This window comes from Aquarana catesbeiana, linkage group LG03 (assembly GCF_042186555.1).
Source record: "Aquarana catesbeiana isolate 2022-GZ linkage group LG03, ASM4218655v1, whole genome shotgun sequence".
Lineage (NCBI taxonomy): Eukaryota > Metazoa > Chordata > Amphibia > Anura > Ranidae > Aquarana > Aquarana catesbeiana.
In genome coordinates, this window is record NC_133326.1 from 613877899 (window position 1) to 613905825 (window position 27927).

The window sequence follows — 27927 nt, forward strand, 5'->3', positions numbered from 1 at the left end:
GGAAGTGTTTCTGATTGGCGGAAGTGAGGTTGCGAGATGCGGCTTCTCGCGAGATTCTGTCCTTGTAGATGGCTGCTTGCTGAGGCTGTACACACGTGTGATTGTGGCCCCGGATCCGAGGATTGTAGAGCGAGGCCGGCGGGATGCAGCATGATGATGTAAGCCGCAGGACCCGGGACCGGGGGGATTGGTGTCAGGCTCAGACATTGCTGTAGTATTAGGGAGATAAGGTGTTACTGTTGTGTACTCTTATAGTCTGATTGGTTCTGTCTGTACACTGGGGTTGGCTTGTGGGCTTTATACTGCTCTAACCACTTCAGTTCTGGAAGATTTACCCCCTAAATGACCAGGCCATTTTTTGCGATACGGCACTGCGTTGCTTTAACTGACAATTGCGCGGTCGTGCGACGTGGCTCCCAAACAAAATTGACGTCCTTTTTTCCCCCACAAATAGAGATTTCTTTTAGTGGTATTTGATCACCTCTGCGGTTTTTATCTTTTGCGCTATAAACAAAAAAAGAGCCACAATTTTGAAAAAAAACAAACAATACTTTTTACTTTCTGCCAAAAAACATACCCAATTAAAAACTCTAAATTCTTAACCACTTCCCGCCAGCCATCAAATGGCCTGGTCATGGCAGACGGCGGGGCGGTGCGGCTCTCGTTCTGGGGAGGACGTCATATGATGGCTTCCCAGAACGACCGCTCTTGTGCTCCCCCAGGGGGTGCTCAGTGCAGCGATCGTGTCCGTGCCATGTTACTAGAACACGGTGCGAACACGATCTGTATAAAGGGCCGTGGCTCTTTAACCATGTCATCGGCTGTGTCCAATCACAGCCAGGCACATGTAAACACTGAGATGCCGGTAATCAGTGCTCCTCGCCTCACACTGACAGAGTGTGAGGAGAGGAGAGCCGATCAGCGGCATCTCCTCACAGGGGACAGCTAGGGATGTAATCAGGGCACCGATCATCAGTGCCCTGATTACAATTAAGTGCCAGCAGTCTGTGCCCACCAGTGCCTAGCAATCTGTGCCCACCAGTGATGCCATTCAGTGCTGCCCACCAGTGCCACATATCGGTGCCCATAAGTGCTGCATATTCGTGCCTCCTCATCAGTGCCCATAAATGCCACCACATCAGTGCAGCCTATCAGTGATGCCTCATCAGCGCCCATCAGTGAAGGAGAAAAATTACTTATTTACAAAATTTACTGACAGAAACTAAGAAAACCTTTTTTTTTCTTTGAAAATTTTTGTTTTTTTTATTTTTTTAGGAAAAAAAAAAAACCCAGCAGTGATTAAATACCACCAAAAGAAAGCTCTATTTGTGTGAAGAAAATGATAAAAAAAATTTCACATAGTTATAGTGTAGCATGACCTCGCAATTGTCATTCAAAGTTTGACAGCGCTGAAAAATGGCCTAGGCAGGAAGGGGGTGTAAGTCCCTGGTACTGAGGTGGTTAATCCGTTTAGGGAGATATGTATTCTGCTACATATTTTTGATTTTTGACATTTTTCGCAATAAGCGTATATTGATTGGTTTGCACAAAAGCTATAGTGTCTACAAAATAGGGGGATAGATTTATGGCATTTTTATTATAATTTTTTTTTTTCTAGTAATGGTGGTTGATCAGCTATTTTTAGTTGGACCGCGACATTGCGGTGGACAAATCGGACACCTGACTGACACTTTTGACCATTTTTTGGGACCAGTGACATTATTACAGTGATCAGTGTGCAAAATATGTACTGACATTGTATAAGTGACTCTGGCAAGGAAGGGGTTAACATCATGGTGCTATCAAGGGGTTAAGTGTGTTCCCTGCACGTGTGTTCTAACTGTGTGGGGGGCGGTCTGACTGAGACAACACAGGGATCCGTCTTCCTGCATGACAGATCTCTATGCCTGCCCCTGTCTGAATGGAGATCTGTCTTGTTTACATTGGCAGATCCCTGTTCTGTCTCTGTGGGGAACAATCGTGGGTGGCCAGCACACATCAAATCCTACCGGACCCGCTGATTGGCTCCTTCGCTGGCCAGTCGGCGCGCGCACACAGGCTAGTGCACGGAACGATGTACCAGTACGTCGTTTAGTGCAGCCGAGCCACCTTGCTGCAGTATAACTGTGGTGGGCCGGTGGTTAAAGAGGAATTTGACAATGGAGAAGGGGTGATAGATTTGTGATTGAGTGTCCTGTACAATAAGTCCCATGTATACAGTGTGCTGGGGGAGATGATGGCTGTGATCAGGGACTTCTATCATTAGTCCAGGTTCCAGGACTGACTGCTCAGAGGAAGGATTATCACATGTCTGGATCTCAATGTTTTGTAATTAGGGAGCTTCGCATACTGTGTATAATACAAAGTACAGGGGTGTCACCCACCTAAAGGAACACTAAACTTTGGGTATTAAAAACAAAAAAAAAATCTTTAAAAGTATGTATTTTTGGGGGCACCTGACATGTTATGGTCTAACTGTACTATTTCTGTACAATCTACTTTATATTTACCAATATATTGTAATGCGATGACCTACCTAAACTATATAATCAATTTGTATCCAATCAGGAAGGCTTTTGCACTTCAAACCAAAAATGTAATATGTTGCAGTTTACCAATCTTTTTTTTTTTTCTGCAGTAGTGCAAAACTTAGAACAAAAAAACCCCGTAAGTGAACAAAAAACATGCATGTGAAACACACTAAAAAGAGCACTTAAAGGGGTTGTAAAGTCTCAAGGTTTTTCACCTTAATGCATTCTATGCATTAAGGTGAAAAGCACTTTTTGCTGCAACTCCCCTCCACCCAGAGCCCCCTTTATTACTTACCTGAGCCCGATCTGTTCCAGCGATGGGCATGAGCCCAGTGGCTTCAGCCACTGTCTCTCCCCTCATTGGACAGATTGATAGCAACAGGTGCCATTGGCTCCCGCTGCTGTCAATCAAAATCAGTGACATGGAAGCGGGGGGTGGGGCCCGCTGTCTGTGTCAATGGACGCAGCAGTGGGACTCAGGAGCACAACGGCATGGGTGCCCTCAGGGAAAGAGGGAAAGCGGCTCTCCATGGGGGCACCCCATGGAGGGGAGGGGCCTGGAGCGCCGCCGGGGGACCCCAGAAAAGGAGGATCGGGCCTGCTCTGTGCACAACCCTTGGACAGAGCAGGTAAGTATGGACATGTTTGTTATTTTTATGCAAAAAAAGGGGAACCTTTACAACCCCTTTTAAGGGTGTGCTTTAGTCCACCCCCAGAAGGAGTAGGACTTCTACCCTGACCCCCCGGGGTTTCCCGCATTCAATTTGCATAGCAGGAGAATGTGACTGGCTCTCTATGGAGCCGGTTCACATATCTCCGTTACGGCTGCGGAGCGCACTGCACAGGAACGCTGTGTGTCTTTGGCTCCGTTTCAGGGCCGAATTCAGGCAAAGATTTCGCCCTGATTCATCCATGAAATGGAGAACAGGGACGGACAGCTTTCCTGTGCGATCTGCGGCCAGTTCCAGTGTAAACTGAGCCTAAAAGAGGGACTTCACCATGGAAAAGGAACATAGCCACCCTGTACCAGGAAGAAACCCCACCAGGGAGATGAGCATCAATCTCCCATCACTGTGTAAATTGCAGCCTTGTGATTGGAGAGACTCTGAAAATATATGTGATCATCTGTTTTCCAATCATGCAACCTTCTATCTGTATGTGTCTCATGCTCATTATTTTCTTTTCTGCTTCAGGTTATCTGGGACATTGTGGGGAACAAACAGTTCTGCTCCTTCAAGATAAAGTAAGTACTGTAGGTCTTCCCCCAGGGGTCTGCAAACTTTCATTCACACCAGGACTGGGATGAGTTGAAGGTTAGCCTGGTGACCCATGCCACTCTGATATGTCACCACCGCCCATGTATTAGTATGTCGAACCTTGGCAGGATAATCCATAATCACAGATCTTTTCTGATATTAAATAGTATGACACACACACACTTGTCTAAGTGACATACTACTTCAACTGTTCAAAAAGAAATATAATATGACAGAGGGAACATATTTTTGTTATTTAACCACTTCAACCCCAGAAGATTTGCCCCCTTAATGACCAGGCCATTTTTTCCTATAGGGCACTGCATCGCTTTAACTGACAATTGCGTGGGCATGCGACACTACACCCAAACAATATTAACGTCCTTTTTTTCCCACAAATAGAGCTTTCTTTTGGTGGTATTTGATCACCTCTGCGGTTTTTATTTTTTGTGCTATAACCAAACATAGCAACAATTTTGGGGGAAAAAAAACTTTTTTTTTTTTTTTTTTTTTTTTTACTTTTTGCTATAATACATAGCCAAAAAAAAAAAAAATATATATATATATGTATTTATCAGGTTAGACCAATATTACGTATTTTTGGTAAAAAAGATCGCAATAGGCGTATATTGATTTGGTTTGCACAAAGGTTATAGCGTTTACAAAATAGGGGATAGATTTGTGGCATTTTTATTGTTTTTTTTTTTTTTTTTTTTTAGTAGTAATAGCAGCAATCTTTGATTATTATTTTTTTTAGCGGGACTGTGACATTGCAGCGGACAGATCGGACTTTTGACACTTTTTTTTTTTTTTTTTTTGGAACCATTGACATTTATACAGCGATCAGTGCTATAAATAGCCACTGATTACTGTGTAAATGTCACTGGCAGGAAAGGGGTTTACACTAGGGGGTAAACAAGGGGTTAAATGTGTGTTCCCTATATGTGTTCTAACTGTAGGGCGGATGGGCTTACTGGAACATGACAGAGATCACTGGAAACAGTAAATCCCTGTCATGTCACCTGTCAGAATGGGGAATCGCCTTGTTTACAAAGGCAGTTCCCTTGTCCTGCCTCTGTAACAGGCGATTGCCAGCAGACATTGAGTCCGCCCGACGCACCGGCAAACTCCAGTACAGCTACGGCGATTTGCGCAGGAGAGCTGACCTGCCGCGGTATAACGACGGCAGCTGGTCAGCAAGCAGTTAAAGTGAAACTCCATGAAAAAAATAAATCTTTCTTTCACCACTTGCCTACCAGGCACTTTTACCCCCCTCTTGCCCAGGCCAATTTTCAGCTTTCAGCACTGTCACACTTTGAATGACAATTGCGCAGTCATGCAGCACTGTACTCCTATGAAATTTGTATCATTTTTTGGAGACAAATAGAGCTTTCTTTTGGTCTTATTTAATCACCGCTGTTTGTTTAGCAAAAACTTTGGTAAAAAAAAAATGTTTTCTTCGTGTCTGTTAGGAAATTTTGCAAATACGTAATTTTTCTTATTTACTGATGGGCACTGATAGACTGCAATGATGAGGCTGCACTGATGACCAGTGAAAACAATGTCCAGACAGGCTTGTCGGTTAACAGCTCTCCTTTCCTCCCACGCCGTGTCTGTGCCCAAAAAACAGCCAGTATGTTTACATGTGATCAGCTGTGATTGGACACAGCTGATCACATGGTAGAGGGCCACTGTGATTGGCCCTTTACTCCAATCAGCTGGGTCCGAGAGACACAGCAGTCACAGAGCGCACCACCGGAGGCATGTGGAGGCGGGGCCATGGGAGGACGTCTATTGACTCCCTTCCAGAACTAGACGGCTGCACTGTAGCTGTCTTTCGGGTATAGTGCGGTCGGCAAGCGGCTAAGCATGTTCTGTAAAAATTAGTTAGCATTTATCATGATAATCCGTAGCCCTACAGGGAGAGCTGCACTCTGCAAAACCACTGGAGGCTTCCATAAGTATGGCTACCTATAGGAATAATTAGGGCCACAGCACAGTGCAGAGGTGCAGTTGTCCTTTAAGACCACTTATTCCACCTATCAGTTTCAGTGCAGCCATCTTTTTGGTCTTTTGTTTGCCCTAATCCTTAAAATGCAAGTAGAACAGTAACAAGATTGTGCATGAACAATTTACCATTGTTATTTGGTTCTAATTTGCTGCTTGCAGGACTAAGACTCAGAATTTCTGTCGGAATGAATTCAACATAACTGGTCAGTGTAACCGCTCCTCCTGTCCCCTCGCCAACAGCCAGTATGCCACCATTAAAGAAGAGAAAGGTAAGCATATGGATTACCCTGTGTGTGATTTTTATATATATATATATATATATATATATATTTACACACACACACACACACATATATATATATATATATATATATATATATATATATATATATATATATATATATATATATATATATATACACACCTCCTAACACCTCCTAGAGCAGCTATGTGATCTTATCAGTTCTCACCTGTTTCTCTTTATTGTTAGGTATCTGCTACTTGTACATGAAGACAATAGAAAGAGCGGCATTTCCAGCACGGATGTGGGAGAGGGTGAGTGCAGCTGCCTTCTGGTTTAAAGTGTAGGTCTTGAACAATAACAAAACATATGGTGTACATCGCTGCATGGTATGCAAATTGTACCTTTTCATAAATGATGAAAGTACATAAAATATCTGGTGATCCTGCCAGAAGTCCAGTAAGCTTTTAACATCCTGTAGGGACCTGACTAAACAGTTCCTCTTCTGAAGTAAACTAATAGTCAGTGCTGTCAGCCCTGTCTAGGTCTCCCTTGCTGGGCTGTGGGATTTCCTTATCTTCATAACAAGAGGGGGTGGTCTGTAATCCAGTAGATGATAACTCAGGCAGAGTTGACAACACTACTTGCGATATCCATGCAGCAAGAGGCAGTGTGCTGTCAGCTTACTTAAGAATACCCATTGATTCTGCCAGAAACCCAGCAAGCTTTTAACATCCTCACTAAAAAAAATCCTCTTCTGCAGTAAACTAATAATCAGTGTTGTCAGTCTTCTAGATCTCCTCTGCTGGCTACAGAACACCCCCCACCCCTTCACCCCTTATCTTCATAGCAAGAGTGGAAAGTGTTCTGTAATATAGCAGAGTATCTCATTAGTTAGTAACTTATTCAGGGCTGATAACACTGCTTGGGATATCAGTGCAGCAGAAGCAGTGAGGATTTTTTTTTATATTATGCCCTAGAGCTGCACGATTCTGACCAAAATGAGAATCGCAATTTTTTTTGCTTAGAATAAAAATCACGATTCTCGTGGCATAACATCATCTTTCACATTATACAAAAAATTGGGCTAACTTTACTGTTTAGTTTTTTTATTAATTAATTAAAGTGTATTTTTTCCCCAAAAAATGCATTTGAAAGACCGCTGCGCAAATACAGCGTGACTCAAAATATTGCAAGAACCACCATTTTATTCTCTAGGGTCTCTGCTGAAAAAAAAAATATATGATGTTTGGGGGTTCTAAGTTAAAATTCTAACAAAAAATACTGTTTTCAACTTGTAAGCAACAAATGTCAGAAAAAGGTTTAGTCTTTAAGCCTAGGTTCACACTATAGTGATGTGGGAACCAGTGCAATTACAGCGCTGGGTACTGCATCGTATCTCTCCCGCAGGCAGTTCACACTGCCCTCTGCGAACTACGGGTGTCAATACAATGTTAATGACACCCCCAAATTGGTTCACAGATTGCAGTGCGAACTGTGAACTCACACAGGAATCAGATCATATGGGCGAGAACACCCATGCGATCCGATTCCAGTGTAGGAAAAGAAAAAGCTCCTGTACTATTCCTGCAAATCCAATGCGAGTTCAGCCATACAACTGCATAGCTGAACTTGCGTTGCACAGACCGAGCAGTACTGGTGCAAATCACATGCGATGTCTGTGTTCCCAAGTGTGAACCCAATGTAAGTGGTTAAACTGACCTCATTTACAGGGCCAAAGTTCATTCCTTTGATCTAAAAGGACAAAATGTTACATATTGGATGTTTCTCTTTATCTCCGCCTACAAGATGTTGTGAGAAACTTGGCAGGGCCCCTGGTTTTTGTTTTTTTGACAGCTGTCAGCTGAGCAGAGAACTCTCTGCACCGAATCGTGATTTTGAGTCTTTAACGATTAATCATGCAGCTCTATTATGCCCAGATATCCACTGTAACACAACAACTTGGTGCAAGTCTGTACTGGTCCCTCTATTATAAGTTAGGAAGTTTGAAATATTCCAGCATTATCGCATGTAGAAACAGCATATCATCCTGTACCTGCAGCAGACTTTCAGAGAAAAGAGATGCTCCTTCAGGATTATTGGAGCTGAACCTGTAGAAATCATCATATCTGATGCCACTTTTCTTTACAATCCTATGTTCTGTTAGCTGCTGTTTGAAGCCAATATTAAGCAGAAATAAATTAGTAAAACTTCTTCAAAGCCATTAGTGGACAGGAATTGAACTTTGTGATGACAGAAATTATCCTCATTGTAAATTATACTTTTTTCTCTATTTTATTTTTTGTGTTTTTAATTAAAACAAAGTCACAAAATCTTATCCATGCGCCAGGCAATGAATGCTCTTTAATGGGTATGTGATGCCTTCTGTATTCTACATATAAATTGGAACATCAATTTAAAAAGAATTCATATCTTCATAATTTGTGAATTGTAATATTAACACCCATACAGACTTCCTTACACCAAGAATAGGAATATGTAGCTATACCAGGATGGTTTCACAACTTTTCACACCTCCAGTCCTGTTCTTGGACAATTGACATCTCTCTTGACACATTCCTTGGTAAACTCCAAAGACATGTTGGTAGGTTAATTGGATCCTGTCTAAATTGTCCCTAGTATATGAATGTGAGTTAGGGACCTTAGATTGTAAGCTCCTTGAGGGTAGGGACTGATGTGAATGTACAATGTATATGTAAAGCACTGCGTAAATTGACGGCGCTATATAAGTACCTGAAATAAATAAAATAATTGGATTAAGTGTCCTTTCTACCTGTTGATATAAATGCTGCGGTATTTTCCTGACATTCATTAGCACTCAAGATGTGGCTGGTATAAGCTACAAAATCTCTCCAACGTAACAGAATAAGTCTAACTAAATGTGAATAACAAATACTAACCAGACCAATATGTGGATAAATGAAAACCTTTATAGACATATAGTGGTCTTTTAACTGCTTTTGGTTTGGCATGTGTGTGAAGGTTCACAATGGGGAACATTTTGATCTGCATATCATTACTTCTCTATGGAAGCCTTTATTGTCTATACAGTATTATGAAGTGTGTAAAGGTCCTCTCCACTAAAAGCACACAAGTCTCTCAGCCTGGCATTCTCATACAATGGCCTACATGAAGTCTCTTTTGGTGTTCATAGAAACAAATTTTCATTGCAGGTACGACTGAGCAAGAACTATGAGCAGGCTCTGGAACAGATCGACGAGAACCTCATCTACTGGCCACGATTCATCAGACATAAGTGCAAGCAGAGATTTACCAAGATTACACAGTACCTGATCCGCATCCGCAAACTCACTCTCAAGAGGCAGTAAGTGAAACTTCAAGTTAGTAAATACAGTACGTGGGTGCTTGTCACAGCTGGGGATCAACATTCTATAGGACTGAAACAAATCATAAGCGGCACTGTTGTGTCTGCATGTGATGTTACTAATATTATACTTTTTAAAGAATATACAGTACAATAAAGGGGAGAGATATAACTCACAAGCATTATTTCACACGACGGACCATCCAAGTCCACTTCTGACACATCATTTTTGTGAAGAAAAGTGCAGTTAGGGGCAGGTGTTTTTAGATGGATTGGCTTCCTAAGTGGAAATCCTGCAATAGTTTTTTACTTTTTATTTGTATACAAAAATCTAGTTGATGTTTTTAACCACTTCAGCCCCGGAAGGATTTACCCCCTTCCTGACCAGAGCACTTTTTACAATTTGGCACTGCGTCGCTTTAACTGCTAATTGCGCGGTCATGCAATGCTGTAACCAAACGAAATTTGCGTCCTTTTCTTCCCACAAATAGAGCTTTCTTTTGATGGTATTTGATCACCTCTGCTGTTTTTATTTTTTGCGCTATAAACGGAAAAAGACCGAAAATTTTGAAAAAAAATGATATTTTCTACTTTTTGTTATAAAAAAAATCCAATAAACTCAATTTTAGTCATACATTTAGGCCAAAATGTATTCGGCCACATGTCTTTGGTAAAAAAAATGTCAATAAGCGTATATTTATTGATTTGCGCAAAAGTTATACCGTCTACAAACTAGGGTACATTTTCTGGAATTTACAGAGCTTTTAGTTTATGACTGCCTATGTCATTTCATGAGGTGCTAAAATGGCAGGGCAGTACAAAACCCCCCCAAATGACCCCATTTTGGAAAGTAGACACCCCAAGGAAATTGCTGAGAGGCATGTTGAACTCATTGAATATTTATTTTTTTTGTCCCAAGTGATTGAATAATGACAAAAAAATAAAAAATAAATAAAAAAAAAAAAAATTACAAAAAGTTGTCACTAAATGATATATTGCTCACACAAGCCATGGGCATATGTGGAATTGCACCCCAAAATACATTCAGCTGCTTCTCCTGAGTATGGGGATACCACATGTGTGGGACTTTTTGGGAGCCTAGCCGCGTATGGGGCCCCGAAAACCAAGCACCGCCTTCAGGATTTCAAAGGGCATAAATTTTTGATTTCACTCCTCACTACCTATCACAGTTTTGAAGGCCATAAAATGCCAAGATGGCACAAAACCCCCCCAAATGACCCCATTTTGGAAAGTAGACACCCCAAGCTATTTGCTGAGAGGCATGTTGAGTCCATGGAATAGTTTATTTTTTGACACAAGTTGCGGGAATGTGACAATTTTTTTTTTTTTTGCACAAAGTTGTCACTAAATGATATATTGCTCACACAGGCCATGGGCATATATGGAATTGCACCCCAAAATACATTTAGCTGCTTCTCCTGAGTATGGGGATACCACATGTGTGGGACTTTTTGGGAGCCTAGCCGCGTACGGGGCCCCGAAAACCAAGCACCGCCTTCAGGATTTCTAAGGGCATAAATTTTTGATTTCACTCCTCACTACCTATCACAGTTTTGAAGGCCATAAAATGCCAAGATGGCACAAAACCCCCCCAAATGACCCCATTTTGGAAAGTAGACACCCCAAGCTATTTGCTGAGAGGCATGTTGAGTCCATGGAATATTTTATTTTTTGACACAAGTTGCGGGAAAGTGACAATTTTTTTTTTTTTTTTGCACAAAGTTGTCACTAAATGATATATTGCTCAAACATGCCATGGGCATATGTGGAATTACACCCCAAAATACATTCTGCTGCTTCTCCTGAGTACGGGGATACCACATGTGTGGGACTTTTTGGGAGCCTAGCCGCGTACGGTGCCCCGAAAACCAAGCACCGCCTTCAGGATTTCTAAGGGCATAAATTTTTGATTTCACTCCTCACTACCTATCACAGTTTTGAAGGCCATAAAATGCCAAGATGGCACAAACCCCCCCCAAATGACCCCATTTTGGAAAGTAGACACCCCAAGCTATTTGCTGAGAGGCATGTTGAGTCCATGGAATATTTTATATTTTGACACAAGTTGCGGGAAAGTGACAATTTTTTTTTTTGCACAAAGTTGTCACTAAATGATATATTGCTCACACAGGCCATGGACATATGTGGAATTACACCCCAAAATACATTCTGCTGCTTCTCCTGAGTATGGGGATACCACATGAGTGGCACTTTTTGGGAGCCTAGCTTCATACGGGGCCCCGAAATCCAATCACCGCCTTCAGGATTTCTAAGGGCGTTAATTTTTGATTTCACTCCTCACTACCCATCACAGTTTCGAAGGCCATAAAATGCCAAGATAGCACAAAACCCCCCAAAATGACCCCATTTTGGAAAGTAGACACCCCAAGCTATTTGCTGAGAGGCATGGCGAGTATTTTGCAGCTCTCGTTTGTTTTTGAAAATGAAGAAAGACAAGAAAAACGTATTTTTTTTTTCTTTTTTCAATTTTCAAAAGTTTGTGACAAAAAGTGAGGTCTGCAAAATACTCACTATACCTCTCAGCAAATAGCTTTGGGTGTCTATTTTCCAAAATGGGGTCATTTGGGGGGGGGGTTTATGCCATCTGGGCATTCCATGGCCTCCGAAACTGTGATAGGCAGTGAAGAGTGAAATCAAAAATTTACGCCCTTAGAAAGCCTGAAGGCGGTGCTTGGTTTTCGGGGTCCCGTACGCGGCTAGGCTCCCAAAAAGTCTCACACATGGGGTATCCCCGTATTCAGGAGAAGCAACAGAATGTATTTTGGGGTGTAATTTCACATATTCCCATGGCATGTTTGAGCAATATATCATTTAGTGACAACTTTGTGCAAAAAAAAAAAAAAAAAAATTTGTCTTTTTCCCGCAACTTGTGTCACAATATAAAATATTCCATGGACTCGACATGCCTCTCAGCAAATAGCTTGGGGTGTCTACTTTCCAAAATGGGGTCATTTGGGGGGGTTTTGAACTGTCCTGGCATTTTATGCACAACATTTAGAAGCTTATGTCACACATCACCCACTCTTCTAACCACTTGAAGACAAAGCCCTTTCTGACACTTTTTGTTTACATGAAAAAATTATTTTTTTTTGCAAGAAAATTAATTTGAACCCCCAAACATTATATATTTTTTTAAAGCAAATGCCCTACAGATTAAAATGGTGGGTGTTTCATTTTTTTTTTTCACACAGTATTTGCGCAGCGATTTTTCAAACGCATTTTTTGGGGAAAAAACACACTTTTTAACATTTTAATGCACTAAAACACACTATATTGCCCAAATGTTTGATGAAATAAAAAAGATGATCTTAGGCCGAATACATGGATACCAAACATGACATGCTTTAAAATTGCGCACAAACGTGCAGTGGCGACAAACTAAATACATTTTTAAAAGTCTTTAAAAGCCTTTACAGGTTACCACTTTAGATTTACAGAGGAGGTCTACTGCTAAAATTACTGCCCTCGATCTGACCTTCGCGGTGATACCTCACATGCATGGTGCAATTGCTGTTTACATTTGACGCCAGACCGACGCTTGCGTTCGCCTTTGTGCGAGAGCAGGGGGGGACAGGGGTGCTTTTTTTTTTTTTTCCTTATTATTTTTTTGCTTTTTTATCTTATTTTTAAACTGTTCCTTTCATTTTTTTTTTTTTTTAATCATTTTTATTGTTATCTCAGGGAATGTAAATATCCCCTATGATAGCAATAGGTAGTGACAGGTACTCTTATTTGAAAAAATTGGGGTCTATTAGACCCTAGATCTCTCCTCTGCCCTCAAAGCATCTGACCACACCAAGATCGGTGTGATAAAATGCTTTCCCAATTTCCCAATGGCGCTGTTTACATCTGGCGAAATCTAAGTCATGAAATGCTCGTAGCTTCCGGTTTCTTAGGCCATAGAGATATTTGGAGCCATTCTGGTCTCTGATCAGCTCTATGGTCAGCTGGCTGAATCACCGGCTGCATTCTCAGGTTCCCTTGGGACAGGAGAGCCAGAGAAAAACATGGAAGACGGTGGGGGGGGGGGGGCATTCCCTCCCACTGCTTGTAAAAGCAGTCTAGAGGCTAATTAGCCGCTAGGATTGCTTTTACATGAAAGCCGACCGCTGGCTGAAAAGAATGATACCAAGATGATACCTAAACCTGCAGGCATCATTCTGGTATAACCACTCAAAGTCCAGCAACATACCAGTACATTGCTGGTCCTTGTTGGGCATACATTGTAAACTTTTTTTTCATGCAGCCTGTGGGTTGAACGAAAAAAAGATCTTGATCGGTGGGTATGCCCACCATTAGAATACCTCCCTTCATCCACCCACTTCTAATGATGGGCATACATGCACCGTTTTATATATGCCGAAGCATGGGGGCATCCTCCCGCAAAAGGCAGGAGCAAATCGCTCCTCCACCCACTGCTGCCCCCACGCTTCGGCATATATGCTGAAGTATGTAACTGTGGTGGTGAAATCACCTCCGACAGCGCTGGAGTCACGGCTTTATGTATCGTGGGAGCAAACGCTGTTGCTGTCAAGATAAATAAATCCGCGCTGCAACTGAATGGCGTACCTGCTAAGCAAATGATGGTTAACAAAAAACAAAGTAACATTACAGTATAACAGTAATACTTACCATACCTGCAAAGCAAATACAAAAAAAAAAACATAGTAAAAAATAAAACATTTAACGCAACCTGTGCCTACCTAAAATTATATATATGCCGAAGCATGGGGGCATCCTCCCACAAAAGGCAGGAGCAAATCGCTCCTCCACCCACTGCTGCCCCCACGCTTCGGCATATATGCTGAAGTATGTAACTGTGGTGGTGAAATCACCTCCGACAGCGCTGGAGTCACGGCTTTATGTATCGTGGGAGCAAACGCTGTTGCTGTCAAGATAAATAAATCCGCGCTGCAACTGAATGGCGTACCTGCTAAGCAAATGATGGTTAACAAAAAACAAAGTAACATTACAGTATAACAGTAATACTTACCATACCTGCAAAGCAAATACAAAAAAAAAAAAAAACATAGTAAAAAATAAAACATTTAACGCAACCTGTGCCTACCTAAAATATATATATGCCGAAGCATGGGGGCATCCTCCCACAAAAGGCAGGAGCAAATCGCTCCTCCACCCACTGCTGCCCCCACGCTTCGGCATATATGCTGAAGTATGTAACTGTGGTGGTGAAATCACCTCCGACAGCGCTGGAGTCACGGCTTTATGTATCGTGGGAGCAAACGCTGTTGCTGTCAAGATAAATAAATCCGCGCTGCAGCTGAATGGCGTACCTGAAAACAAAAAAATGGTTAAAACACATTAAACTATAACTATATACTACCTGAAAAGCAAACATGATAAAACATAACAATAAAACATTGCAGAATAGAATACAGTAAAAAAGAGAAGAACAATAGAGAGAAAATAGAGAGAGAGAGAACAATAAAAACGACAACTATTTTTGGTTTTTTTATTTTATATTTTTTTTGTGTATTTTTTTTTTTTTTACTTTTTTTTTTTTTTTACATTTTTTTTTTTTATAACTGTAACTTTTAAAACTGTAACGGTTCCAGGTTTGGGTCTCTCAAAATGCGATGGCATCTTGGGAGACCCTGTGAAAGTGTGTCCTAGTCTGTGCAGTGCTGTACCCTACGCTAAAACTCAACTAGTGTATGGTAGCGTTCAAAACATTCACCAATGCAAAGACCAGGATTGCCAGGACAGGAGGGACAATAATACCGGGTGTCACGCCTAAATCCGCGCTTGCTGCAGACACGACATTTTCTTTGGGGGGCTCGTTGGGTAGGGGTACTCTCGAGGACGTAAGGAAAATGCCTCTCATGCAGCCGGCCTACTGCATTTGGTTGGGGAAGGTGAGGTGGAGCACCGTCTGGAAACAGAAGGGCTCTGACGATCTCTTCCTGGAATTTAAGGAAGGATCCAGTCCGTCCTGAAGCTCTGTATAGCACATGAGCGTTCAGCAAAGCCAATTGAAATAAGTATACAGACACTTTTTTGTACCAGCATCTGGCCTTACGGGCAATTAGGTACGGCGCCAACAACTGGTCGTTGAGGTCCACCCCTCCCATATTTTGGTTATATTCGTGGACACAGAGGGGTTTCTCCACAACACCAGTCGCCGTAGTAATTTGGGTCGTCGTGTCTGCATGAAGGGAGGTAAGAACGAAAACATTCTTATTGTCCCTCCACTTCATAGCGAGCAAATTATTACACTGCAAGCAGGCTCTCTCCCCCAGCCTAAGACGGGAATCTACAAGCCGCTGAGGAAAGCCCCGGCGATTAGGTCGCACGGTGCCACATGCTCCAATTTGATGATCAAAAAGGTGACTAAAAAGTGGCACGCTCGTGTAATAATTGTCCACGTACAAGTGGTACCCCTTTCCGAATAAGGGTGACACCAAGTCCCACACTATCTTGCCAGCGCTTCCTATGTAGTCAGGGCAGTTGATCGGCTCTACGTGACTATCTTTGCCCTCGTAAACCATAAATCTACATGTATAGCCTGTGGCCCTGTCACAGAGCTTATACATCTTGACCCCGTATCTGGCACGCTTGCTGGGAAGGTACTGTTTGAATGACAAGCGGCCAGAAAATTTAATCAGGGACTCATCAACGCAGACAACTTGATGGGGGGTAAACAAGTCTGCAAAACGTTGGTTGAAGTGGTTTACGAGGGGCCGAATTTTGTAGAGCCGATCGTATCCAGGGTCTCCACGAGGACGACAGAGTTCATTGTCGTTGAAGTGCATGAACCGCAAAATCTGCTCGTATCGTGCCCTGGCCATGGAGGCAGAGAACACGGGCATATGGTGAATTGGGTCAGTGGACCAATATGACCGCAACTCACTCTTTTTGGTTATGCCCATGTTGAGGGAAAGGCCCAGAAAGACCTTAAATTCGGAGACCGTAATTGGTCTCCAATCTCTGGCAAGGGAGGACTGGGGAATAGTGGCGATGTGTTGACCAGCGTACAAATTGCTTTGGTCCACAATAGATCTATAGAGATCTTCGGTGAAAAACAGTGAATAAAAATCCAGTGGCGTAAAATCAACTGTTTCCACCTGAATTCCGGGTTGGCCAGTGAATGGGGGCAATACGGGTGCTGCAGAAGTGGTGGGTACCCAATTCGGATTGGCCAATGCAGCAGGAAGGGCACTATGGGCACGACGGGCCTGTCTTTGTCTTCTTGGTGGCAGCGGGACATTACTTGTGCTTGCCACCTCACCAGCTTGAACTGCACTTATGGGACTCGCCACGTCACCACGTGATACTGCAGTGCTGGATGTACGACCAGGGTGTACTAGGCCGCTGGTGCTTGCCAGTTCACCAGAAGGAGTAGCGGCACTAGTACTGCTCTGCTCCATACAAGGGACCTGCGGTTCTTGCACTTCAAGGACAGAAGAAGAAGTTCGGGGTCTGGTACGCCTGACCCTAGCAGGGACCACAACTCCGTCGTCAGAGCTATCTGTCATGGAGCCGCTGTCCTCTACAGGTTCGTATTCTGAGCCTGAATCTGACAGATGAGTGACTTCCTCTTCACTATCTGTCATACTCAGAAACGTGTAGGCCTCTTCACTAGTGTACCTTCGATTTGCCATTTTGGCCTCTAAATTTAGGGGTACACTAGTGAGACTCACAGGCAAAAAAGCTCCTGACTGTCAGCGACTGATTCAAAAAGCTACCAAAAAACTGTTAGCGATCGCAGGGATCAGGCCTGACTCTGCGAACGCTGCAGTTATGTGTGCTTAGTGTTTTGTGACAGTTATCGATTGATACTGCACTTGGGTGGGGTGGGCTGGGCTGGGCCGAGGAGCAAAACGCAGGTGCTAGCAGGTATCTGGGCTGATCCCGCTAACACTGCGTTTTTTTGGGGGACCCTAAACTGCTGGGGAGTATAGATCTGATCGGATCAGATATCGATCCGCTCAGATACTATAGCACTAAGGGAGGTGTATGCTGCGTGCGTGGGTGTTAGCGGTACTGGCGCTAACCTGACGCTGCCTGGGGCGACGCAGACCTAAGCTGACCCTAAAAACTTAAGTTATATCACCGCCGGGCAATTAGGGGGTTAAACCTTTATAAGGTAATAAACGGCGGGTGCCCTAAAACTATAATAAACTGTAATAAACTATAATAAACTACAAAAAACAAACCAACTAACCAGCGTCACCCGTAACAATTATATGGTGATCACTGGTGAAAGGGTTAACTAGGGGGCAATCAAGGGGTTAAAACCTTTAGAAGGTAGTATATGGGGGTCCCTGTCGCTATAAAACACTGACAGCGAACCTATATACTTACCTCCCTAACTAGCGTCACCTGTGTCACTAATACAGCGATCAGAAAAACGATCGCTTAGTGACACTGGCGACGGGGGGTGATCACGGGGTTAAAACTTTATTAGGGGGGGTTAGGGGGGTACCCTGGACCTAAGGGGGGTACCCTAGACCTAAAGGGGGCTAACCTAACTGCCCTAACACTTATAACTGACACAAACTGACACCAATGCAATAATCAGAAAAAAAAAAAAACCTGCTATTGGTGTCAGTATGTGTGGGGGTACAGGGGGGTGATCGGGGGGTGACTGGGGGGTGACAGGGGGGTGACAAGTGTGCCTGCGTGTTCTACTGAATGTGTAGTGTTGGTGCACTTACTTGGATGTCTTCTCTCCTCGGCGCCGGACGAAAAGACCGTCTTGAGGAGAGATGACATCACTTCCTCGGCTTCTGTTTACATTCACAGAAGCCGAGGAAGCACATCATTGGCCAGGAGCGATCGCGAGGGGGAGCCACGAATGAGTGGCCTCCCCCTCACCTCCGATCGACCCTGACCTCGATCCGACCGCCGCTGGCACCGGGGGGGGGTCCGATCGGACCCCCCACCCGCGGGCAGGCAAGGACGTACCTGTAAGTCCTTTTGCCTGCCCGTGCCATTCTGCCGACGTATATAGTCGTGCGGCGGTCGGCAAGTGGTTAAAGAATAAGTTCACCTTTCAAGAAAAAAATAAATAAATGCACATATTTGTGCAGGAAAAAAAATGAACATTTATTATTTTTGTTTGGAAAGCATTACAACTGTGATCAGTGGATTGGGGGTTCAATGCCAGGCTTCTGCAGACAAGCCCTGCAGCTTTCAGTCTTTACCTTCATACGAGCTGTCTGTTGAAAGCTGCTCATTAGCGTCAGTTGTAGTGGATGACAGTAGTTGTAGTTCATTCATTCACAGCACAGCTGTGCTGTTCTTGAATTGTGACAGAAGGTGCATGGAGAAGATCCCCTGCCTGCTGTCACACTGAGGGGGTGATCGGGGGAACTGGTGGCAGGAGCTTAAGCATGTTACATGTTGGACCCGAAATATGGGTGGAATATGTTTCAAAAGGTGAACTTACAGGCTGTAGCTTCACAGAGTGTAATCTGTGTGTATGCTGCAATTTACTTACCTCATTGTAATCGTGCTCAGGGAGCACCTTTAACACTCTGAAATGCTGTTGGTGCAACCATCAAAATGTAGTGTTTAAGTGGAATCAAATCGACATACTAAACTAAGAATTGGGAGTCCCCAAGAGCTTTTTGCCATGAGGTGCTAGTATGCAGCATATTAATACATTCTGCAAACTTACCTAGAAGTCTCTTCCAACACTGTAATGTAAGCTCTGCCCTCCATTGGCATAACTTCTATCTTCTGCTAGTGTTTTTCCAGGTCCATGAGTCTTTGGTGTCTTTATTGGCCAGGCCCAAATGATGTTACTCCAATGCTTGTGCACTGAAGATACTTTATCCCTGCTCAGAGTTGTGAACAAAGTGCTGATAGGCAGAGAGAAACCTCTATTACAGAAGAGATATACAGTCTCTCTTATATGAAAATCCTGCCTGTCAGAACATTTTACAAAAGCAATTTTAGTTCCACTTTCAGGATCTTGTAAATGTAGCCACTTGCAATGCACTGCGGACAATGCAAAGGTATTGACATTGCTCTCAAAATCTAATATTTTGGTGCCAAAATAAAGTCTGGTACACACTATTGGCTGGGTTGGATAAAAAAAAAAACTGTCAGCTCTGGTCAGAGCCCCCGTACCCACTATGCAAAGTAAGTACATTAACCACCCCCCGCTGAGCTGTTGTATTCTGACAGGGGGACGCCGGAGTCGGTCGGCAGGTTTTCCAGCATACACGTCCAACAGAAGCCAGCAGACATACATACAGCCGAATGTTGGAAATTGTTTGCTATAACGCTCTATTTTTTACTTACAGGAGGAAACTAGTCCGCTAAGCCGGAAAGTGGAAAGGAGAGAGAAAAGGAGAGAAGTAAGTTCATTATTGTAAATGTTTTATTTTACTACATATTGTAAAGTGTGATAGGAGGGTAGCTTTAAACAAGTGAAAAACGTAGTTCCCATGATGCAGTAGAAAAAAGTGTTACCTTGTTATATTTAAAATGGTTCTTCACCCCTAATGAAGACTTGTGCAGCATAATTCTACTCCTCCCCCCTCCCTGTTGCACAATTGCAGTTTTTTTTTTTTTGGGGGGGGGGGGTTGCAAAGATGTTGTTTTTGTGGGGGGGGGGGGGGGGGGGGGGGCGCCTGGAGCTACTTTCTCAATAAGGCCCAGATGACAAGGCCCTCAGCCAACCCAACCCCCTCTGGGATACATACACACACATCACATATCCCAGTTAGGTTCCTCTTTCCTTATTTAAAGACTCTGCATTTCTTTAGACTGGCATGGATCTGTTAACATTATTTGGATGTATTTTCACAAATACATCTGATTGTTTATTCCGACATGAGGGGTAACCTGAAAAAATAGTGCGATTGGACAGTTTTACTGATTTTGCTTCCACCAATATAGAACATAAAGACGCATTGTGAATCAGTATCTGAACCTGCAAAACATGATTCCCTTTTGTGGGGGAAAAAAAACAATTGTAACAACTGCAAAGGTTTTGCAGTTTGTCAGGAAAACTACACGTATTTTAATGAGTGCTTCCAACACTCTCAAGACTTGTTTACCACTTTTTGTTAACCCATTGACCCGTCATTCCATGGAATCCTGAAATTTTTTACATTGCTTGCATTTATTGGACCATGTATGGTCAACCTAAAGCAGAGTCATACATGGAATAGGCACACTGCTAATGATCAAAAATCTGAAGTACTGGCCTTTGCTGAAAAAACTGCTGCTCTGGGATCCCACAGTGGTTTATTACATGAACATATGCCTAGAAGTTTGATCACATGAGCTCCGTTGAAGTGGATGATCAGCTAATCAGACTTTGATCTTCACTTCAGCAGAGATCACATGACTAGTTGCCTAGGCACTGAACTGGTGTGACCGCTGTGGGATCCTGGATTAATGGTTGATGCAGCAAAGGTAAGAATGTCTGTCATTGTTAGCATTTATTAGTTTTAGGGACGTTGCTGAAAGGTCAGCTGAACTCCAGACAGATGTACGAAATACCTGTTATTACAGTTATGTGTTGATTAGGAAATTTTAAATTCATTTTTAAATGCAGCTTAAAGGAGTTGTAAAGTCTTGTGGTTTTTCACCTTAATGCATTCTATGCATTAAAGTGAAAAACCTTCTTTACTGCAGCTGCCCCCCAGAGTGCCCCCTTTTTACTTACCTGGACCCGATTGTTCCAGCGATGAGCACAGCAGCTCCAGCCGGCGTCTCCATCCTCATTGGATAGATTGATAGCAGCGGGAGCCATTGGCTCCTGCTGCTGTCAATCAAATCCAGTGACGCGGGGGGCCGAGTCCTGCTGTCTGTGTCAATGGACGCAGCAGCGGGACTAGGAAGCATCTCTGCATGAGTGCCCCCATGGAATACGGCTCTCCGTGGGGGCACTCGATGAAGAGGAGGAGCCAGGAGCGCCGCTGGGGGACTCCAGAAAAGGAGGATTGGGGCCCTTCTGTGTAAAACCCTTACATAGAGCAGGTAAATAAATATAACATGTTTGTTATTTAAAAAAAAACAAAAAAAACCCTTTTACAATCACTTTAAGTATGACAGTAATTTCATTAAATGTATGGATACCACTGTATATCTTTATGATACCCTTTTGTCTGATCACAGGAAAAAGCCCTGGTAGCTGCTCAGTTGGACAACGCTATAGAGAAAGAATTGCTTGAGCGTCTCAAACAAGGAGCGGTAAGTCATACTACTTGAAGGAACAACTGACTTTTTTGGGAAGTGACAAGTCATTGTTGTGTAGCGAGAGATCCACCATCTTATATACCAAGCAGTAAGAAATAAATGTCCTCAAGCTTTATTCATGAAAAGGTTCTATATCTTTAAGTAGTGATGACTTTTGGACAACTTCTGCTTAGCTTTGTCTGTGGTAACTGTGTTCAGTTATACAAGTGTTGAGAAAGGAAACAGTTGGCTGAGATTTGCATCTGGCTCACAAGATTCTGGGTGAGGATTAGAGTGCTGGAGAACACAGCCTGTGATAACCAATTTAGCCTCATTAAAATATATGTAAAGCCTCGCCTTGTAAATCAACCCATTCAGTTTAAAGAGGAGGTCCGCCCACCCCTGCAAAAATTAAAAGCCAGCAGCTACGCATACTGCAGCTGCTGACTTTTAATAATAGGACACGTACCTGTCCTGGAGTCCATCGATGTCGGGTGCTGCCGCCGGCATTGCTGGTAAGGGAACCCGGTAGTGAAGCATTATGGCTTCACGTTGGGTCCTTACCGCGCATGTACGAGGCACAGCTGCGCTCTCCTACTGGCCCGGAGGAGTAGGGAGCCGAGCTGCTGACGTCATTCGGCATGGCCTGGTCTCCCGGAAGTGGGGACAGGGGTACCTGTCAAAGACAAATGAGCGGACGTTCATCTTTAAAATATAAGTGAAAGGCAAAAGATAGGTGTTTAGTTATAACAAATAAATCAAAACAGTTTTTTTTTTTTCTCTTTTGAATACGCGATCACATTCCCTCTAATCTCAGCTGCATAAGAGCTGGGGGAGGAGAAACAACAGTACACTGAGCTTCCCAGTGAAAGGCTGTGCAGGGGGGGATCATTGGAAGAGAACAGGCTGAGTTCCCAGCATAGCTAGAGAACTGACCATGCTGTGTACCTCTTAGTGTGGTCAGTTTTTAATTGGAAGGCAGAGGAACTGGCAGGAACACCAGGAATTTTACACCAAGGAAGCAATAAAAAAAGAACAGGATAATTTCTCATACAAGTACATGGTACATTAGGCACATATCAGGAATATGCAGTGTTGGATTTACATATTCTTTAACCACTTCCCGCCCGGCCGTCATATGACATCCTTGATTTTGTGCTTGTAGATCTGAATGATGCCTGCAGTTACAGGCATCATTCAGATATTTTGGCTTTTTCAGCCGGCAATTCCCTACACCATAAGAACGATCATAGTGGCTTGATCATTCTTACGGGCGGCGACGCCGGAGCCTCTATGATCGTTCAGAGGCCGGGCGCGATGTTATGACGTCACGCCCGGCCTCTGTATTCAAACATACCCCAGCCTAGAGGTGAGATGTGAGGTCTTATTGACCCCATATCTCACTGTAAAGAGGCCTGATCATGCCATATTCCTATTACAAGGGATGTTTACATTCCTTGTAGTAGGAATAAAAGTGATCAAAAAAATTTATTTTTTTTAAAAAGTGTCAAACTAAAAAAAAAAGTAAAATTAACAATAAAAAAAAAAATTAAAAATGTAAAGCGCCCCTGTCCCCGTGTGCTCGCACGCAGAAGCGAACACATACGTAAGTCCCGCCCACATATGAAAACTGTGTTCAAACCACACATGTGAGGTATCGCCGTGAACGTTAGAGCGAGAGCAATAATTCTAGCCCTAGACCTCCTCTGTAACTCTAAATATTTAACCAGTAAAAATAATTTAAATCCTATGGGGATTTTTAAGTACCGAAGTTTGGCGCCATTCCACGAGCGTGTGCAGTTTTGAAGCATGACATGCTGGGTATCTATTTACTTGGCGTAACTTCATCTTTCACATTATGCAAAAAAATCGGGCTAACTTTACTGTTTTGGTTTTCTTTTTTTTTTTTAAAGCGCAAAACTGTTTTTTTTTTCCAAAAAAACCCCCCCACGTTCGAAAAATTGCACCGCAAATACTGTGCAACATAAAGTTGCAACGACCGCCATTATATTCTATGGGGTCTTTGCTAAAAGAAAATAAATATGTTTGGGGGTTCTATCTAATTTCCTAGCAAAAAAAAATTATGATATTTACATGTAGGAGAGAAATGTCAGAATTGGCCTGGGTGGCAAGTGGCTAATTAAACTATTGTACTGAGCCACTGAGCTCCCTCTAGTGCCTAATCTGCAAATTGGTATACTTATTACAATAAGAAAAAACGAGGAAGAGACAACTTGGAAGTGCCATTAAATTACTTTAGGTAAGTGACACTGCAGTAAGAATTCAAAGGGGCATATTTATGAAGCAGTGGATGTGACATTTACCAAACATTCACTGTAACCTAAAACACATGCACCAGGAAGATACACCTGCACTGAACGTTTGATAAAAGTCACATGTACTGCTTCATAAACATAGCATTAAAGTGTTTGTATATGTGTGTGTATGTATATGTGTATATATGTATATGTGTGTGTATATATACATTCATATGTTTTTGTAGATTGCCTGAGGAGTGATTCCTTGTCACCTGATGATTCTCTTCTTTTCCCACAGTATGGAGACATTTACAACTTCCCCATCCAAGCCTTTGACAAAGCTCTGGAGCAGCAGGACGCAGCAAGTGAATCTGAGTCCTCGGGAGAAGAAGAGGAGGAGGAGGAAGATGAAGTATGTAGCTATAAATAAAGCTAATATAAATGGCTTACTTCCACTTACGTCAGCCATACACAGTCATGTTACATGGATGTTGGTTGCACTTTATTGCGCACGTATGCTGGAGTACACTCCTTTTATTTCATTTGACCTGAGATGGAGAAAGTAACTAGAAGCACACCTATGCACATCTAAAACTCCTTGTAATGTGTAAAACAACTATTAAAAACACAAGAATATTATGTGCAGAAGCATGGATAGGCTTTTACAGTTAAATTCCCATTAAAGTTAAATTGGAAAGGAGACAGAGGATTTAATTGTGGAGTCGTACTTTCGGTCTTTTAATTGCTCCTCTGCACCAGCTACAAATCCAAGAAATAGGCAGCAGGTTACACATAAAAAGGATTGCATTGTCTATGCAGTCAGCTGTAGGGCTGCAAAGGTGAGGATGTGGGGGAGAAACACAAAACTGGCCCACTGTAACTACTACCTCTATACATGTCAGAGCTTTTACATTTGTACTCCCTACAGCCCTCTTAATAAAACTTGTGCCACATTTGATATTACTTTTAGTGAGGTCAGTTATTAACCACTTCCCGCCCAAAGACGTCATATGGCGTCTTTGATTTCAGTGGGAATATCTGAATGATGCCTGCAGTTACAAGTAACACAGGGAGGGACGCACTGCTAGACAGCCTTGTGTACAAGGTACCTAATTCTTCTGTGCAATTGGGTAACTTTCTTTAAATTCAGCTGTTCTGAAAGATTCTCATAGTATTTTTTTTTTTCAGGAGAGCGGTAAGAGAGAGTTTGTGGAAGATGAAGATGTGGAGGAAAGCGATATCAGTGATTTTGAAGTAAGTTTGAAAGTCTTCTTATTGGAGTGTACTGCACATTGGTTTTCTTCTTCCACTTGAAATGGAAACTATTCAGCGAGTTAGGTGATAAACCCCATGATGTGCTATTTGCTTAAAGCCGAGTTCCACCCAAAAGTGGAATGTCTGCTTAATTGACTCCTCTACCCCCCCCCCCCCCCCCTCCGGTGTTGCATTTGGCACCTGTCAGGGGGGGAGGGGGGGAACAAGTACCTATCTCCACTTCTGGGAGACGGCGCTGTCCCTCAGAAGTTCTGCCCTCCTTCCCCCAATTAGAAAGTGCAGCGTGCTTCACGCATGCGCAGTAGGGAACTTCGGCTTTACGGCCGGTATCCCTTACTACGAATGGCAGCAACCGAGAGCCGATCCGCAGATCGGATGGGGTGCCAACATTGCAGGCTCCCTGGACAGGTAAGTGTCCCAATATTAAAAGTCAGCAGCTGCAGTATTTGTAGCTGCTGACTTTTAATTTTTTTGCGGGGGGCCCGAAACTCCTCCTTTAAGCAGCATTGTCACCTTAAGATGGTGCAACAGAACACCTCATCCTCTCCCTAACATAGGAAGAGGGTGTTCTGTAGTCCTCAGATAGCTGAGAACAATTGTAACTGATAATGGTGCAACAGAAACGCAGCTCAGGAAGTTCTACACTCACTGGATTTATGGAAGGATCAACAGGTATTTTTCTTGTGGATGTATCACTGAAAGAATTTTGTTACATTGTTTGCATCAAAAGAGCGCAAATAAGAGAAGTTCACTGTTACGGTTTGCATATGCTTAAAACTAAAAGAATTTTATTGATGATTTGCTGCTGATTTCAGTAGTTGTTTTGCCCAGCCTCACTGCTGTACAGTTAACACTGAAGCTTGGTGAAATCTAACACTCCCATTAAAGTGGAAGTGGTTTTATCTGCCAGAAGATTTGCATTTCTTCAAGAAAGCACGGTGAAGTTGGTGATCGGACTTCTCTCTGCTACAGTTTAGCAATACAGCTAGGTCAACTCCCTCTCCCCAGGCTGTGAAGAAGCAGCAACAGACTGATGCACATACACTATATTACCAAAAGTATTGGGACGCCTGCCTTTACACGGACATGAATTTTAATGTCGGCTTCGTCCGTAGGGTTCAATATTGAGTTGGCCCATCCTTTGCAGCTATAACAGCTTCAACTCTTCTGGGAAGGCTGTCCACAAGGTTTAGGAGTGTGTCTATGGGAATGTTTGACCATCCTTCCAGAAGCGCATTTATGAGGTCAGGCACTAATGTTGGATGAGAAGGCCTGGCTCGCACTCTTCGCTCTAATTCATTCCAAAGGTGTTCTATCGGGTTGAGGTCAGGACTCTGTGCAGACCAGTCAAGTTCTTCCACCCCAAACTCGCTCATCCATGTCTTTATGGACCTTACTTTGTGCACTGGTCTAAATCATTTGGTGGAGGGGGAGATTATGGTGTGGGGTTGTTTTTCAGGGGTTGGGCTTGGCCCCTTAGTTCCAGTAAAGGGAGCTCTTAGGCCTCAGCATACCAAGACATTTTGGACAATTTTGTGCTCCCAACTTAGTGGGAACAGTTTGGGGATGGCCTCTTCCTGTTCCAACATGACTGCGCACCAGTGCACAAAGCAAGGTCCATAAAGACATGGAAGAGCAAGTTTGCGGTGGAAGAACTTGACTGGCCTGCACAGAGTCCTGATCTCAACCCGAAAGAACACCTTTGGGATGAATTAGAGCGGAGACTGCAAGCCAGGCCTTCTCGTCCACATCAGGGCCTGACCTCACAAATGTGCTTCTGGAAGAATGGTCAAACATTCCCATAGACACCCTCCTAAACCTTGTGGACAGCCTTCCCAGAAGAGTTGAAGCTGTTATAACTGCAAAGGATGGGCCAACTCAACTTTTAAACCCTACAGACTAAGACTGGGTTCACACTGAAGACGGATACAGTTGACAGTAGGGGTCCGGTGCGTCCCTGTTCTCTGTTTCAGGCCCGAATTTTTGCCTGAATTCGGACCTGAAACGGAGCCAAAGACGCACAGAACCCTTGTGCAATCCAATCTGCAGCCATCCTGGAGATGTGTGAACCAGCTCATTGAGAGCCAATCACGAACTCTTGTCATGCAAATTGGCAATTCATATAAGTGTGAACTCAGACCGGGGATGCCATTAAAGCTCATGTGTGCCTAAAGGCAGGCGTCCCAAAACTTTTGGTAATTTAGTGTGTATGTGTGTGTATCTTTCTCTCTCTCTCTCTCTCTCTCTCTCTCTCTCTCTCTCTCTCTCTCTCTCTCTCTCTCTCTCTCTCTCTCTCTCTCTCTCTCTCTCTCTCTCTCTCTCTCTCTCTCTCTCTCTCTCTCTCTATATATCTATATATATATAGATATATATATATATGGCTGGCTGCTGTCTGCCAGCAATAGATTGTCAGCAATCTGTAGACTGGGGGATGGGATACACTGCTTTAGAGAAAAAGTGTAGTTTCAAAGTATAGGAAAAAAAATGTACTATCTGCAAAGCTTCGAATTCCTGAATCTGATTTTTTTTTTTGTGTGAACAGGACATGGACAAATTAGATGAAAGCAGCGATGAGGAAAATGAATCTGGTGAAGAAGAGTCATCAGAGGAGGAGACTGAAAAGGCAAAGAATACAAAAGGAAAGTCAAAAGGCAAGGCTCCTGTGAAAGGTCCAGCACGAAAGAAGAGAGCTTATGTGGAAATAGAATATGAACAAGAGACTGAGCCACAGCACAAAGTTAAAACTACTTGACCAGGACTGTTTTAAGTTTTGAACTTTTTTTTTCTAAATAAACTCCTTACCCACATA

The 27927-nt window shown here is 43.1% G+C and overlaps 1 protein-coding gene across 1 annotated transcript; it reads left to right on the forward strand.

Annotated features, from left to right (window-relative positions):
* Positions 1 to 27927, forward strand: MAK16 (MAK16 homolog). Its single transcript, XM_073622251.1, is given in 10 exon segments — positions 1 to 158; positions 3725 to 3774; positions 5957 to 6066; positions 6288 to 6352; positions 9233 to 9388; positions 19704 to 19754; positions 21526 to 21600; positions 24142 to 24255; positions 25032 to 25097; positions 27661 to 27927. Coding segments are annotated over 10 exon segments (912 nt in total). The 5' UTR covers positions 1 to 143; the 3' UTR covers positions 27871 to 27927.